The sequence below is a fragment of the Aquila chrysaetos genome, chromosome 1, assembly GCF_900496995.4.
Source record: "Aquila chrysaetos chrysaetos chromosome 1, bAquChr1.4, whole genome shotgun sequence".
NCBI classification, from domain to species: Eukaryota; Metazoa; Chordata; class Aves; order Accipitriformes; family Accipitridae; genus Aquila; species Aquila chrysaetos.
In genome coordinates this window covers 75,848,817-75,865,282 of record NC_044004.1, presented here as the reverse complement: position 1 = coordinate 75,865,282, position 16,466 = coordinate 75,848,817, and the positions used below count along the sequence as shown (strand labels likewise).

Here is a 16,466-nt window from a genome sequence, read left to right as displayed (position 1 = left end):
ATAAATGCCATTTTCCAAACTTATTTCATCAGCAACAACAAAAGAAATGAAAATTGTACTCACTGAAAGTAAAGAGGCTGTACAGTGGAAAATTGAAAGTGCTTCTCAGGATGGGTCTGCAAAAGGACCAAGTCTGGGTGTTCAAAATGACCTTACTTCTGCAGTTGCATATTCTTTAATTTATGAGGTCTGTCCTGGTTTCAGCTGAGATAGAGTTAATTGTCTTCCTAGTAGCTGGTATGTTTTGAGTTCCGTATGTGAAGAATGTTGATAACACTGATGTTTTCAGTTGTTGCTAGTAGTGTTTAGAGTAATGTCAAGGATTTTTCAGCTTCTCATGCCCAGCTGGAGGGGCACAGGAAGTTGGCACAGGACAGAGCCAGGGCACCTGACCCAAACTGGCCAATGGGGTATTCCATACCATGTGACATCACATCTAGTGTATAAACTGGGGGGCGGGGGATTGCCGCTCCGGGACTAGCTGGGTGTCGGTTGGCGGGTGGTGAGCAATTGCACTGCGCATCATTTGTACATTCCAATCCTTTCATTATTGCTGTTGTCATTTTATTAGTGTTATCATTATCATTATTAGTTTCTTCTTTTCTGTTCTATTAAACCGTTCTTATCTCAACCCACGAGTTTTACTTCTTTTCCCTATTTTCTCCCCCATCCCACTGGGTGGGGGGGGAGTGAGTGAGCGGCTGCAAGATGCTTAGTTGCTGGCTGGGGTTAAACCACGACAGGTCTTTATTTGAAGATAATATTAACTAGGACTTGCCTGGTTTTCTGATTTTTGTGTTTAATAAGAGCTCATGTACAATCTTCAAAAAGCGTGTTTGGAGGGGAAGGGATGAAGTGGTAAGTCTTTCAACTTTACTATTGACAAGGTTTGCAGAATTATTTCAGGTTTGCCACTACGCAGTAATAGAAGTTGCCATGGACATTGCAAGCTATGCATCGGTCAGTGCTATTGGTTACCGAAGAGACTTTTGTTGGCTGGTGTGGCCTTCTCTCTCTTTTATCCATAATATGAATTGTCTTCCCCTCTATCTTTAGCAGACTGATAATGATTTAGTTCTCTCCACCTTGCCCTGTAGTACATGTCTAGATGCATTTTTGCTAAATGTGCTTGAGGCCGCTGTGTTTGCGACAATTTTAGTCAGACTTCTGCTTTTATAGTACGTATGTATGAACACCCTGTTATGTATGTTTTAGATACAGAAGTACATATTCATGGAGTGTCTCCGAAAAGTTTCTTTCACATCATGACTCCAGAGCTAAATCTACTATCCAGGTGAAAAATGTAGAGATGCGCACATAGTCCTGTAACATGTCCATCCACTCGCTTGTAAAATCCATGCTCCATAACTGAAGGGAATCAAATGTTTATGCAACACGTAGTTGTAGAATATGGTCAGTCAGCAACCTAATATATGTTTAAAATGCAATTTAGTGCACCTCTAACTGTTGTCACGCATTTTTTTCCTATCCAGGAAATGAAGACTTTCTTTTCTTGTGCTATTTGGTGGTCAATTTTTTTTATCCTCCATGCATTTTTTCTTTTTTTTTTTCTCTCAAGTTTCTGTAGAGAGACTCTATATTACGCTTTGTTCCCTAGTTCAGCTTGCAAGTTCTTTCTTTCTTGTGAAATTGTAGGTTTTAAAGGGATTTAGATAACAACATGGTTGATATTTATGATACAGACATCATTGTCCAAAATTGTCCGAGATCATCCACATTTTCCAGAAAAATTTTGTTGTTGTAGAAGATGAAATTTCCAGTTAAGTTTTGGTGAAGGTGTTTATATTCTACAAGGAATATAAAACTAAAAATGTCAGTTCTTTGTTGGGCAGAAAGCCATTTCAATTTTAACTGGGGAAAAGCTGAGAGGCTGGTTAGTTGTCGACTGCCAACAGCCTCACCGACATTTCTCTGGAAAAGTGGCTGTATTTCAATTAGAGGCAGCCTGTTAATACAGCCCAAGAAGTTTGTAATGATGGGGTTTAGGTTCTTTTCATTAAGTAGCACGTTTATGTCGTGAACTTCAGTGGCTAGTATCATGTTCTTTAAAGAAAAGTATTTTTAGTAAAACTTACATTAACCAACAGCTCCTGTAGTTAGAGAAACAAGCAAGCTTAAAGCGGTTTCAGTAGAACAAAGATAATGTGTGAGAAAGTTTTGGCAATTTCCATAGAGACAAAAACTAAATCCATTGTGAAAAAGATTTTTCTAATAACTCAGCTGGATACAATAGCTTGCCAGATTTCAGAGTTGTCTCTAGCCTTCAAGGGCTAGTCTCTAGACCTCATGTTTTAAAGCATGCTGAAAGTAAGAGTGACATCTCCTTCATACCGAACAGTGGGTTCAGCAGGCACACAAGCAGAGAAATTTTACAGTTTCAAAGAAGAGGGAAAAACACAGCAATTAAGAAGGATTTTTCTTTAATCCGATGAGTTGGGGTGTTCTTGATATTTGATGTTACTACTGAAAAGTATGTGCAAATTTTTATCCATTCACTTTGTACTTGTGAATCCTAATCTTCTGAGACCAGCAAAAGGGAGCGAACTGTGCTATTATTGTAAGTTAATGTGTTGGAAATCTCTGTTAAAATGCACTGTTTAAATATTTCAGATGGAAATTGACACAGCACTGAGTGATTTGGAAGCAGCTGACTTTGCAGAGCTGGTAAACATTTTATTTTTGTTGTTTGCATTGCACAGTATCTCTTTGCCCTGGTGTCATATTCAGTAGTTTAAAAAAGCACTAATTCCAAACTCATCCACTTTTTTTAATCAAGTGGGAGTCAAAGCAAAGGTATACTCAATTATTCTTGTTTTAAGATAGCTCAATTTTGCCCGTTCTGTTTATCCTGAATTTCTCTCCATGGTTAACATTATAACCGTATTACAATCCTATAGGATTAGTCACTGAAAACCCATGATTTACTATAATTTAAGTCCCTGGCATGTCTACAAGGACACTCTTAATTTCAAAGAGCTGATTCTTGTTACATTTCTGTTTTTGTATAGATAACTTTCTCCTTCCCAAGCAATTGTGAATAAACCTCGAAACTTCTTTGGAGCACCGAGAACTTAATTTTCCAGTTTACAGAAAGCAATTACAAGTTAAGCATACTTTTAATACTGTTAAAAGAGAAGACAGCAATTTACTTAAGCACCACTTGCTGTGCATGCTTTTTACTGTGCTGTATAGGACAGTGAGGTGTAAACATATTGAAATTTCAGTTTTACTTCCTAATGAAAGAGCTTTCTCAAACTCGTGTTCCAGAAAAGTTATTTTAAAATTATATTCTTTATAGGTATATTATAATTGAGCATAAAGATAACTTCTTTGATCACATATTTAGCATAATAATTTGGGACATACATAATCTCAAAAGATACTTAATGATTCTTAAAACCTAAAATACAAGGTAGGCAGACATGCAGTCCATCTTGCGAAAGAATACAAAAAAAGAATCGCTGTACTAAACAACCTGGATGATTATTTACAGAAAGCAATGTTTATAAGTTGTAGATTATTGCACCAACATTGATTGCACCCACTTAATTTAAAATACACTATATCCACCTAAAGATAGTGTTACTGATCTGAGAGCACTGGGCATCTAGATTAAAAGATCAAGGAATGGGTGTATTTTGGGTAATATGTCAAATACTGGGAAAAAATGCTTTGACTTGGAAGTTTTACTCTAGGAGGGCCTCTGGTGTCAATAGTTATGCTTCATCCACTTTGCTGTTAAGAACTCTGAGGATTAGCATATCCTAACAAAAAGTTTATGGACAAATAAGAACTAAGTAGGAAATCTGTTATTTTGAGCTGAAAACTGTTAGAGAAAATCAGTGACATGAAAATCAATAATGGAGGCTAAAAACTTGGTATTTTACTTAACTGTTCAGTATTAACTGCCATACTGGTAATAAGAAGTGGTCAAAAATGAAAGTATTGAAGAAGATACTGGTTACAATTGACTGGAATTAGTTCATTTGCATTTTGGTAAATAAAATAAAAATTCTGAATTAAAAATTATACCATGCTTTTTTCCCCACAGTCTGAAGATTATTACGACATGAGAAGATTATATATGATTATGGGCTCTTGTCTCTTCTACAAGGTAGTATTAGTGATTAAGGCCTAAAGATTAGGAAAATGCATCTGGAAATCTAACCTAGTCATGGAGTAACTCTTTTCAGAAACTCACAAATATTAAAAAAATGTATGATTGCTTTAAATGTGTATTTCTAGTAACAGACCTAAAACTCAAACACCATAACAGAAAAAATAGATGTCAGGAAGTGGTGTGTACTACATGATCAGTAAGGACAAAATACTTGTTTGAAATTGTCTTATGGGAATTTTGTGCTGCATGATCCAAGGATTGGAGAGAGACAGTAATAAGAAAGTAATAAGAGTCAATTCAAGTGAGACTGTATGATATTCTAATAGGAATTTCTTTGTTCATTGCCATTTTTTAATAAAGATAACAGGTGATCTATCTTTAATCTGTCTTTAAAGCAAAGACTTGAGAAATTGGATTGACAGCTTTTTTCACTTTGGCCTCATTTGTAAATTTATGTATCTTTATGAAATGTAGACAGTGTATTCAACAGTATAAAGAGAAAGATAACAGCCTTTGTTTTAAGGAAACTTATATTTTAAGGATTTTATCATGCAATTGTTCTTTTTGTCTGCCTGGACTTCAGTAAGGCCTTTGACACTGTCTTTCATGGCATACTCCTTGAGAAGCTGGCGTCTCATGGCTTAGACAAGTGTACTCTTCGCTGGGTAAAAAACTGGCTGGATGGACGAGCCCAGAGGGTTGTGGTGAATGGAGTTAAATCCAGTTGGCGGTGGGTCACAAGTGGTGTTCCCCAGGGCTCAGTACTGGGGCCAGTTCTGTTTAATATCTTTATCAATGATCTGGATGAGGGGATTGAGCGCACCCTCGGCAGGTTTGCAGATGACACCTAGTTGGGAGGGAGGGTTGATCTGCTCGAGGGTAGGAAGGCTCTGCAGAGGGATCTGGGCAGGCTGGATCGATGGGCCGAGGCCAAGTGTGTGAGGTTCAACAAGGCCGAGTGCCGGGTCCTGCACGTGAGTCACAGCAACCCCATGCAGCGCTACGGGCTTGGGGAAGAGTGGCTGGAAAGCTGCCCGGCAGAGAAAGACCTGGGGGTGCTGGTCGACAGCCGGCTGAATATGAGCCAGCAGTGTGCCCAGGTGGCCAAGAAGGCCAACGGCATCCTGGCTTGCATCAGCAATAGTGTGGCCAGCAGGAGCAGGGAAGTGATCGTTCCCCTGTACTCGGCACTGGTGAGGCCGCGCCTCGAGTACTGTGTTCAGTTTTGGGCCCCTCGCTACAGGGAAAACATTGAGTTGCTGGAGCATGTCCAGAGAAGGGCAACCAAGCTGGTGAGGGGCCTGGAGCACAAGTCTCATGAGGAGCGGCTGAGGGAGCTGGGGCTGTACAGTCTGGAGAAGAGGAGGCTGAGGGGAGACCTTATCACTCTCTACAACTACCTGAAAGGGGGTTGTAGTGAGGTGGGTGCCAGTCTCATCTGTCAGGTGGCTGGAGACAGGAGGAGAGAAAATGGCCTCAAGTTGCGGCAGGGGAGGTTTAGGTTGGATATTAGAAAAATTTATTTACTGAAAGGGTTGTCAGGTATTGGAACAGGCTGCCCAAGGAAGTGGTGGAGTCACCATCCCTGGAGGTGTTCAAAAAGCGCGTAGACAAGGCACTTCAGAACATGGTTTAGTGGGCATGGTTGATGGTTGGACTCGATGATCTTGAAGGTCTTTTCCAACCTAAATGATTCTATGATTTATGCTGGTAGTGTTACGAGACCAAACTATTAGCACAAATGGAACTGCAGAGTATCTACCATGACAGCATTTTAACTGTTATGCCCTTAGTGCTAGAAACACTGTTGTACTATGTATCTTTTCCAGAAATTTTATTAATTCCAGTGAAAGCTCAGTATTTTTTGAGAGAGAATTAAATGAGAATTAAAGCGCCTTAACTCTGTAGCTGTTTTGCAAGCTGTTAAAGCCATGCATTTCCCAGTTCAACTTTGATAACTTGCATATATCCTGATGTTTTTTATTTGTTTATATTTCAGTATTTTGATTCTTCAGACGTGATGCAAAAGCTCAGTGTTATCTGGTGTACAACTGTATACCAAAAAGACAGTCTGTGGCCAGAAAGCTTACGATCTCAATGCATGTGGAGCATGGATATCTCTATATGAAAAGTACTCTTAAGTGATAAGTGGTGGTGTTGTATTTCTTACTGAATACGCTTCCTTTTCTGTGTTTAATTAAGGGTTACTTGATTGGTAATCACTTGCCAAAGGAAGATCTTATTGATATAGGTTTATATTGTCGGCACTATTGTCTGTTACCCTTGGCAGCAGAGCAGAAGATTGGTCAGTTAGTGATATGGCGGGAAGTATTTCCACATCATCATATCCAGCCATGTGAAGTTTCAAGTTTTACAGGATACAGGGAACCTGAAGCAAGATACTTTTTACTGATAGTCGGCTTGGTAAGTTAACATTTGCAGTATGCCTGTTTTCTGATGCTCTGTTTTGCTGTTTTGTGTTGTCTACTGTTCAGTAAGGTTACACTTTCCATGCATGTTATAGTAATTTTACAAAATATTTGTATTATAGCTGTTTCATGGGATAGAATTTCTCTGAGAGTAGCATTATTTATACATTTGTAAAGCTTGCAAGTTTAAGTATAAATTCTTGCTGGTTTTATGCCTTTTCACTTTGATTGAAAATGTTTTTACTTTCAAGATCTTGTATTTTGAGACAACTCATTTCAGAAATGTGTTTGTGGTTTTTTTTAAATGTGGACTTTTTTTAAAGCAAACAACTAACGAGTTTGAAAATGATAGCTTTTACGTTTGCATCATTAACTTAAATAACATGATAACAGAAAGAACTCCTTGAACATGATTTGATTAGAAAAAAATAAGTAACTCCTCTGGAGATGAGGAAGGAGTGTTATAGATAGTGCTGTATTTTGCCCAAGTATCATATGAGACATAAATATAATACAGCACATACTGTATATTAAACCAAAGGCTAATGTTGCTTCCTCCATGTTTACAGAGACACTTTATGCTGTGTGTCCTGCTAGAGGCAGGAGGCTGTGCATCAAAAGCGATTGGGAATCCAGGACCAGACTGTATATATGTAGATCAAGTCAAAGCCACTATACTTCAACTGGAAGGAATAGATGCCGGCATAGAGGAAAGGCTAGATTCTCCTTCCATTCCACCTTTATCTTGTGCTGACTGGTTCCTTCCTGCAACACGTGACAAACTGGAGAGCTTGACCACCTCACCCATCCTAAGCAAACTACAAAATACTTCCAAATCAGTAACTACTCCAGCAAGCAAAAGGACCCTATTTGGTGACTCTTCCTTAACGACGCGTAAGCCAAGCCCTACGAGAAACAGTGGAGGACCTGACCATGGTAATGAAGGTCCTGCAGAAGATGAAAGCAGTAATCCACAATCTGGAGTGGATCAGGTCTGAGAACAAAGACAAAGAGAATTTATAAGGTTCTGGTGGGCTTGGAGGCGGGGTGGCAATTCTTTTAAAAACTCACTCAAGTAATTTTTTTTTTTTTTTTTTTTTTGAAGTATACTGTAAAAGAATAAGAGCCCCTGAATTAAGTAGAAAATACTTTGTTGCCTTGGGAAGCTTTGGGTCAGCCTCAGAGCCATCGCATTTTTTTGTTTTATCATTGCTTGTAAATATTTGGCTTTTTCACATGACTAAAATGGGCACAGCTGCATTGGAATCAGCAGAAATAATTGGAGAATATCCCCAAAATAATAATGGTGTAAATATAAGTTATCAGAACAAATTGCTGTACAGTTGTACAACTGCTTCTAGCCCATTTTAGTCTAAAATAGGCTATAAAATACATTTATATAAGTTGATGCAACTGTTTGGGCTTTTTGAAAAAAATGCTACGTTATTTTCTTCTAAGGGGGTGATTTGTTGGTTTGATTCTGTTCTTTTGTTAGCTGTGTTTTCTCTGTTAGTTTGTCTGTCTGCTTGTTTTTCAGGCCACTAGAAAAAAACACACCCTACCAAATCCATTTCATTTAGGAAACCTCAAAAAGAACCTTTCAGAGAAAGATACAGAACTTCTTAATGCTATCAAGTAAGAAATTTTTTTTTATCAAATATTTCATTTTTAAGGCCATACTTGGATCTTTTTTTGAATATGCACAGATCACGGAAGTTCCTGCATATTTTTATTCTAACCAAAACTTTGCTGTGCAAGGATTCTCAAAAGCGAAGTTCTTAAATGGAGAGCTTAATTAGAAAAGTTGACTGTTTCTCAAGAATATGTCATTAGAATGTATGCACATTCCCCACATATATGTGACCTTGGAAGTTCAAATAAAAGAGTTTTTGGCCCACAAATATACCTTGTGCCTCCCTGGTACCTCTAGGAAGGTGTACAAAGGACAAAGAAGCCGTGTTCTTCCCAGTTCCCACCTGTTGCTTGTGACGGCACAGTCACTGTGATGTTTTGTTTGAGCTCTAAAAAAAGCTTTCCTCCCGCAGTGCACTGTGCCCCCCCCCAAGCTTTTATTTCTCCTTTCCTTTTTTTTTGGTGAGAATTTTTGAGAACACAAGTGCAATACCTAACTTGTACCATAGTTTTTTGGTTTGTGTTTGGGTTTTTTTTTTAATTGAGTATTGACAGTCCAAATTAGCAGGATTTCCTTGGTGTAGAAATAGGCACTTTTGGAATGTCTGTATCCATTTTTGTACTCTGTTGTAGAGACCAGAAAAACAAATCTGTCTTAAGAAACAAAAGTATATGTTGTTTAACTGAAATTTCTTTCAAAATTATTTTAATATTAAATGAATTATCCTATTTTTTTAAGGTTGACATCTGGTCCTGAGAATACCCTCTTCCACTATCTATCTTTGGAAACGATGCAAGGAATCTTTATTACTCCAACTCACAAAGAAGTAGCACGGCTTGGTGGCTCCATCCATCCTCAATTAATTGAGAATTTCTATCGTTGCTGTCTTTCAATTCGTTCCGTTTTTCAGCAGTCCATGAGGAAAGAAGTATGGAAGCTCTGTCTTCTGTTTTTCTATTTACATTCTCAACTCAGTATTTCAAGATTGTTTTCACTCCACTATTTAAATAGTTCACTAGCAGGTGTATTTGCACATGTGTGGTTGTTTTTAAAGCTCTTTATATTTTCACTGTTATGGGCAGGTTCTTTCTCTGACCATCCAACCAAGTATGCATGCAATTATGTCTCGGTCTCCCACCAAAAATGCCCTCAAAATAAATACTCTGTGTCTCCAGTATAGTATTTTCTTACTCTTGTTTCGTATTAGGACTCTTCTTTGTAACTTAGCAAAAAGTTTCATGCGCTGGGTTCAAGAACTGTAAGTAGCAAAAGAGAGGGTTTCAGACTGGTCGCAAAATAGGGGTTTTCAGATTGGCAGCAAAAGGAAATTTAGGCCCTCTGTTTTTCATGGAAAATGTTTCACGTGAGCAGTAACAGTGTGGTCTCCCCTCACTGTGCTGTCAGCGTGTCTGAACAGGGACCTGAAGAGGGACTCTGGGTTGTTCATTCTTAGTGTCTTTCGTCTCTTTGCTACCCAAGATTGCTTATAGATTTGCCATCCACTGATGTCTGTAATCGTTTGTTCATATGGATATTGGTCTACAAGAAGACTGGCTATAATGATGTATTGCTTTTAATTGTGCTGCCAGGTCTCTTGGATTTTAGTTTAGGTAGGGTGCCAGGATAAGAAAGGCTTTTTCCCTTTACAATGATACCAGTTCAAGCCTTGCTCTAGGCTTGGGCTGAAGCCTGATCATCCCAGCTACCAGAGCTTTATGTGGGTACTTGGTATTTAGATTAGACTTAAAAATGGACAGGTCCGATGTCAGCAACTGTACTGCCTTGTGTTTGATTAAAAATTTCTGTTTACTCCAGATGATCCATCTGGAGTAAGATGGTAGTAGTAATGCAGAAATCTAAACAATAGGTATAAGAACCAATTTATGAGGTACTCCATTCAGATCAGACACTCTGTGTTCAGTGCACACTTTTTTGCTAAAAGTCTGGTTGGTTAATTGCAGAGTTGATTTTTATTGACATGAACCAAATCAGGATAACATGTCATCTCTACTAATTTGTGACCTGTTTAGTCCTTTTGGAAAAGAGAAATAATTAACTATAAACCTAAGTGGAATACTGTCTATCAGTTGAATTTTTTAAATCCTAAAGTGACAATCCGAGTGAATTAAATGAGAAATAGGAAATAACAGTAGAAATTGAATGAATGCAGTTTGCAAACAGCAGTATGATTTTTCTTAACGTTTTATTGAAGTTACCAAAAAAGCCAGTTCTGGTTAGACCGATGTGCCTTGTAAATCATGTAGGAATTTTTAAGTGTTAGAAGAGTAGGTTAATTTAGTGCATTGTTCTGTCAACTTCATATGACACTGGGGTTTGGCTGAGTAGGACTTTGGCAATGAGCCGTGTATTTTGGGCACTTCTGCTGGGAGATCTAGAAGCCCAAAAGCAAGCAGAGAGAATACACAAATATTTCTTATCATCAAATTGCCTTTGGTTACAACTGTTAAATAGACAGTTTATAGTTCAAACAAAAAAAAAAAAAATAAAGAAACCATTCAACCATTAGGTGTAGCTCATAAAAAGTGGAAAAACTCACGGTTGAAAGTCAAAACTTCTGTTTTGGCCACAGCTACCTTGGCACATGCTTTCCTGGCTTCTTCAGATGTGAGTACAGTAGGCAGCAGCTGGGTTCATTCTGCTCTGACAACCAGAAATAATTGATGAACATGTGCTGCAGAACAAAGTTTCTGTTTTAGAGAAATTTGGGGTAGTTTTTGCATGTTGGCTCCAACAATTAATGCTGAAATTGGCAGGTTGCCTTATGGCATGAGGAAAATGTAAAAGGATGAATAGAAGTTTTCCTTGCTCATAATGCACAACAAAAAAGTCAAATGTAGAAATGTGCTATTATACTGCTTATTATTTGGTATCAGCTAAATATTGTTATAGTTTAGGATTTAGAGAATTGCACCAGTAATGCAAAATTACAGTAAACCGATCAATAATTTATGTTGTCTCACTTTTTGAGAACTGAAAAGTCACAATTTAACTTCTAAATGTGTACAGAAATTTTTAATACATTTTAAATTGAGCAGAAATAAGCTCTCTAGTCTTAAACCCTAAAATACACGTCAGTGTATGTAATAAGCAGCCCTGACCTCATTTGCTTCATCACCATCATCTTAGTATTTTCTTACTTTTAAATCAGAAGGAAAGACGTTTTAATGCATATGAAAGTATAGACCCTCATAGTTCTATCAAATATCCCCTCTTAATACATATTTTTTTCTTGAGTATTTTCAGTATGAATAGCATAGTGTAAGATGTGCTAAAATATAAACAAATGTCAGCTTGGAAATTGCATTATAATTACCCCATTTTTTGGTGGAGAAGATTATTAGACTGAGTACTAACATATTCCTTAAGTCTTTTTCAGTAGCAGTATTAGCAAGAACAGGGTTTGAAACAATTTTATGTACTAAGGAAAGATACAGGAGGGGTTAAGTTATCTGTTGTGAAATGGCTTCCACTCTATGAACTAGGAGTAATATAGAATATGCTTCATGAATTTAATCCAAAGCATGTTTAGGGAAATTTAAAAGACATCTTCTCAGGCAAATATTAGCCATTTGGGTTCTCAAATGCTAAGGTGCATTTCACTTTTTCTTCCACCATTTTTGAGAAATGAAGGTAGTTGTGATGTTTTGCCCATCTTTTTTCTTCTAGATCTTCAGCCCCCACATCTTCAATACTGTAGGCAGATCAAAAGATGTGGCTTCTGCTTCTGCATGTGGCAGAGAGAAGTTCCTTGAGACTTTTTTTCAAGAAAAGCTTTTCTTTCACCTTTGAAGCAACCGATGGGAACAGAAGTTTCATTGGCAGATCCAGAGATGCCCTCCCTGGCTTAGGAACTCTCTTAAGACAGATTTGTTTCAAAGGGATTTCCACTCCTGTTTCCATAATCTCATCTCACTTCTCATGCTTCAAAAAGAAAAAAAAGATTAAAAGCTTGTTTTTTCATTATTACGTAGACATTTACAAAAGAGTAATAAACTTCCTTTGACTTCAGTGGGAGAAGAGTTAAACTAGTGACAAACCCTTTCAAAACTCCTCCTGTGTTTATCTCCATGTCTATTCTGATCTTTTTCCCCTCGTATTTCTGGTGAAAAATACCATGGCTTTATTGGACTCACAGGACTGTTGAGTACCAAGACAGAGCAAAGAGAGAAAAATAGGTTTTGTGCATGCAGTTTGATCCTCTACCAAACAGGTACCAGGAGTTCAGTTGGAAACAACTGGAACTTTTGCAAGGTTTATTCAAAACCTCTGTGCAAAACATAGCCCTAAAAACTCAATGAAACATGAAAATGTATAGGTAATAAAGATGTCTTATGCACTCATACTGAGTAAGAGCAAGAAAGTGCTCTGAGCAAAGTGTTTCAACTGTTTATTTACAAAAGGAAATTCCTGCCTGGCCAAGTTTATTCAATAGACTTTTACTATCACAGTTCTTAATTAGGGAGGCACACAGAGAAAGAAAGATGAGAGGTTTAGCTGTTGTAACACACTTTTTAAAAGAAGCTGTACTATTTCAGATGTCTTATTAGAGAAATAGTGTTCAGCTAGAAGGAAAAAAAAAAAAAATCAAAAAATTTTGATGCCAAAGTAACAAAACTGTGGAGAAAAGAATCATGTAAGCAAGTTAGATCTTCCAAGTCTGGCTTTGTGAAAGCAATATCATTCATAAGATATTTCTGAAGAAATTGCATAGTTATGTTTGCTAGTGTTTATGTAAGAATATTTCATTCTATACTAACATTTCACCAATTGTTTTACAGAAAAAGAAAAAAGCAGCCAGTGGGATTTCAGAATTTAGTAAGGCAGCTGAGGACCTAGATCTGGTAAAAGAACATGGAGTTTTGTTTGAGTGCTCTCCTGATAACTGGACTGATCAGAAGAAACCACCACCAACAATGAATTACTGGGTTGTGGGGTGAGTTTAAACACATAAGTATTTCTCCTAAAGTCTTCCATTTTGAATATATCGCTGTGTTCTTTAAGAATAAATTTAACTGTAGCGCATCACAGAAATACTTGAGCTGACTGACTGAGGTAGCTTTGATTTGGGATCTGGGAAGTTGCATTGGTGTGATGTTCCACCTGCTGTAAAATCCAGGTGTGTTAACTCAGGTGAGCACCATGCCAGCATGTTAACACCGCAGAGCTGGCATCCTTTGCAGTGCTGCACTGTGCTACGCAGACATGCTAACGTGCTGTAATCATACTCTTTAATACGCTGCGCTTCCTTTGTGCTCCTTGCACTCCTTCCGACCTCTCCATTCCCTGCTTTGCAAGTCCATCCCACCTGTCTTGTCTCCGTGCGTAATGCTGATTCAGTGGTACAAAGAAGTAACGTGAACAATTGTACTTGTCGGTTGATGGGGTTTTTTTTCATCGGGAAGATCAAATCAACCTACCAGTCTATTTGAGATATTTTGGAAAGGGAGTTTTCTTCCCTCAATTTGCTTTCAAAGTTCTGCCATTATCATTGTAAATGAATTGTGGTTTGTGTTGTTATTTAAACTTAATTTTAAATCATTTTTTTAATGATGCATATAGTTATTACTACATTGCTAAGCCTTATTTGCATGGCAGAACAGCATACTGCCCTAGGCATTAAATATTAAAAATAATGGATTTTCTGAAGTAATGAAAATCAGGTGCAATGACAAAGTAGTATGTATCACTTCTTCACAATTCAGAATGTATCAGGTGTCGTAATTGTTTAAGTCCAGGTCAGTAAGCCCTGTTCAGTGGCCACTTCTCATACGTTATTCTTTCCTCCATCTGCTGTGTTTTGTGCTGTCTACATTTTAGCTGCAGTAGGCAGACAGTCATATTAAGGGTGGTCATTCTCAACAGGATGTTTCCTTCTCCTCTACATTCATCTTCTGTATTTGGTATTCCGACTAGATAAATAGAAACTAAAATGCAAATGCCCAGTTAAATGGAAGCTATATGAAAAACAAATTCAGTATAGTCATGGAGTGAAAGGAAGATAAATGATTATGCTTGATTAATTCATTAAGTTAGAATTTTCGACTAGTTCAACTATTGCGCAAATAGGAAAGAAAATGGCAAAATACATTTCTGAATATGGCATAAGAACTTTTTTCCGATAGAATGAGAGGAAACATCATCTACAGGTAATTATATGGCCAGGAATAATGTAGAAATCCTCTAACAGAGCTTTTGTTCAACCTGTTTGCCTTCAAGTTAGATGTTTAAAAAGAAAAACAATTGTTTCCCACCATGAATGTACATAACTGCAGTTTGTGTGCTATCCTTGGGTCTGGAAAAATTAAGATCTTTAAATTAAACATTTAAAAGTGTTTGCACTGATGTTGCTATCTTTTAAAAAATAATTCTTCATTCTGCATTATCAAACAACGTGTTAAATCAAGGGTAGTCCATTAGTATTTGCAGAGCTATATGCTATGCTATAATGCTACACACAGTTATGCACAAGTATTAACAGCTTTCCTATTTTAGCTCTTTCCCTAAAAGAGCTTATTAGCTTAACATGTGGGAATGTACCTACCTAGATGTATTAAGTTTAAAAAAATCAGTAAATATGTGAATACTGGGGCTTGCTCCCAGGTACCTTGATTGCAGCTTGTAGCCTGGAAACTTGGATGACTGCAGACACACCAGTACCATACAAATAGACCCTGAAAACCTGAAGATTTTTTTTCCATACGTAGTGTTGAGAAAACTGAGCAGAGAATAACTTGATTTAAAAATCTAATGTATTGAAAATAGTAAGATAATGCAGGAGAGCCACAGACATTTGCTAGCTGTCTTACACAGCAGTTGTTCTTAACATCTTACTGAAACCTCAGAGTACAACCAGAATATATCAAACAGAGAAAAAGCTAACACCTATGATGATTTTTTCTTTTTTTTTTTTTTCCTTCCTTTCCTTTTTTCCAGGAGACTCATTCTACATCCAAAACCTCAGGAGTGTTATGTCTGTTTTCATGACTCAGTCACAGAAGCTGCTGTTGAACTGGCCTTTAAACTGTCCTTCGGATTAACTACATAGATGAGTCTCCTGAACATTCAGCCATCCTGTGGGGTGTTGTCATCTCTTTGAAGTACTTCAATATAAAGAGAAATTAACTCAATTGTGGTGCCCACCCATGGCGTATCTTTCAAATGCTTTTTAAAAAAAAACCAAAAAAAACCTACCTTCTGGTAATGACACAGGTAAAACTTCAGTGATGATTCCAATGATTTCATCAATTGAATACTTAAAAAGATTTCAGAGAACCAAAATTCTTATTTTTATATACTGTCAAATTATTTATCCCAATCATAACTTTTATTATATGAAAACATCACATAATTTGTACATTCACTGCTGTTCAGTGTGTATAATATGCAATGTGAAATGATAAGCTGATATCCTCAAAGCACTCTCTGAATATCTGGCAACTGGTGATGGAGTTAAAAAAAAAAAAAGGTTTCCAATTAATTAAAATTTTGCACCTTCAAGGGCATGAAAAATACTGAATGTTTTCAGTAGTACTTTGTTAATCAAAAAAAAAAAAAAAAAGAAATCTTTTAGCCAATTCATGGCACTTAGCCACACAAAACTAATGGCTTATCATTTTTGCCAGTGCGGTCTCCTGCACACTTGAGCACTATAGTGTGGTTGATGTTTTACTTGACTTCATTGACTTCATGAGGTTCAACTATAAATAATACTTATATTTGTTCAAACACAATTTTGAAAGCCCAAAAGAAGATGGAGGGCAGCGGGGTGATGGTTTTAAGACCTATGCCTGTACTCAGCCAATTTTATATTATATTCATAATTTCATAATAAAAAAATTATATTTGGCAAAGACCAGTAAAGTGTTACTCTACGTTTTTTTCCTTAAGATATTTTCTCTTTTGTTTATTTAAACAGTATTTATTTGGCTAGGTCTTCTACAATTTACAGCTGGCTATTACAAAAAATGTTATGTTACCTCCATATAAGGCAAGAGAAGGCAGTGTGTTTGCAAAATCAGAATTCTTCTGGAAGAAATCAGCTTTCCTACAAATTGTTAAAATTTTTGTAATTTACAGACCAGCTGCTTCTAAAGCTTTTTTTTACTGAAGTTTAGTTTAAAATGTAAGATTTCGGGGGCAGTCTTTGTACCCTCAGCCAGCTTATTTAGATATGGTCATCTGCATAGCATTTCATCATGTTCCATATCAACAGTGCATTTTTTTTTCCCTTTCTGCTGTTTCT

The 16,466-nt window shown here is 37.1% G+C and overlaps 1 protein-coding gene across 2 annotated transcripts in view; it reads left to right on the top strand.

Moving 5' to 3' along the window:
- INTU (inturned planar cell polarity protein) overlaps nucleotides 1–16,079 on the top strand; it is a 58,376-nt gene extending 42,297 nt beyond the window's left edge. For both annotated transcript variants that reach the window (XM_030028977.2, XM_030028967.2), the window contains exons 9-16: nucleotides 2,632–2,685; nucleotides 4,073–4,135; nucleotides 6,344–6,565; nucleotides 7,140–7,562; nucleotides 8,108–8,205; nucleotides 8,942–9,131; nucleotides 13,003–13,157; nucleotides 15,158–16,079. In XM_030028977.2, coding sequence (XP_029884837.1) covers nucleotides 2,632–2,685; nucleotides 4,073–4,135; nucleotides 6,344–6,565; nucleotides 7,140–7,562; nucleotides 8,108–8,205; nucleotides 8,942–9,131; nucleotides 13,003–13,157; nucleotides 15,158–15,269 — 1,317 coding nt within the window. In that variant the 3' untranslated portion in view covers nucleotides 15,270–16,079. The remainder of the gene's footprint in view (nucleotides 1–2,631; nucleotides 2,686–4,072; nucleotides 4,136–6,343; nucleotides 6,566–7,139; nucleotides 7,563–8,107; nucleotides 8,206–8,941; nucleotides 9,132–13,002; nucleotides 13,158–15,157) is intronic.
- The last annotated feature ends 387 nt before the right edge of the window (nucleotides 16,080–16,466 follow it).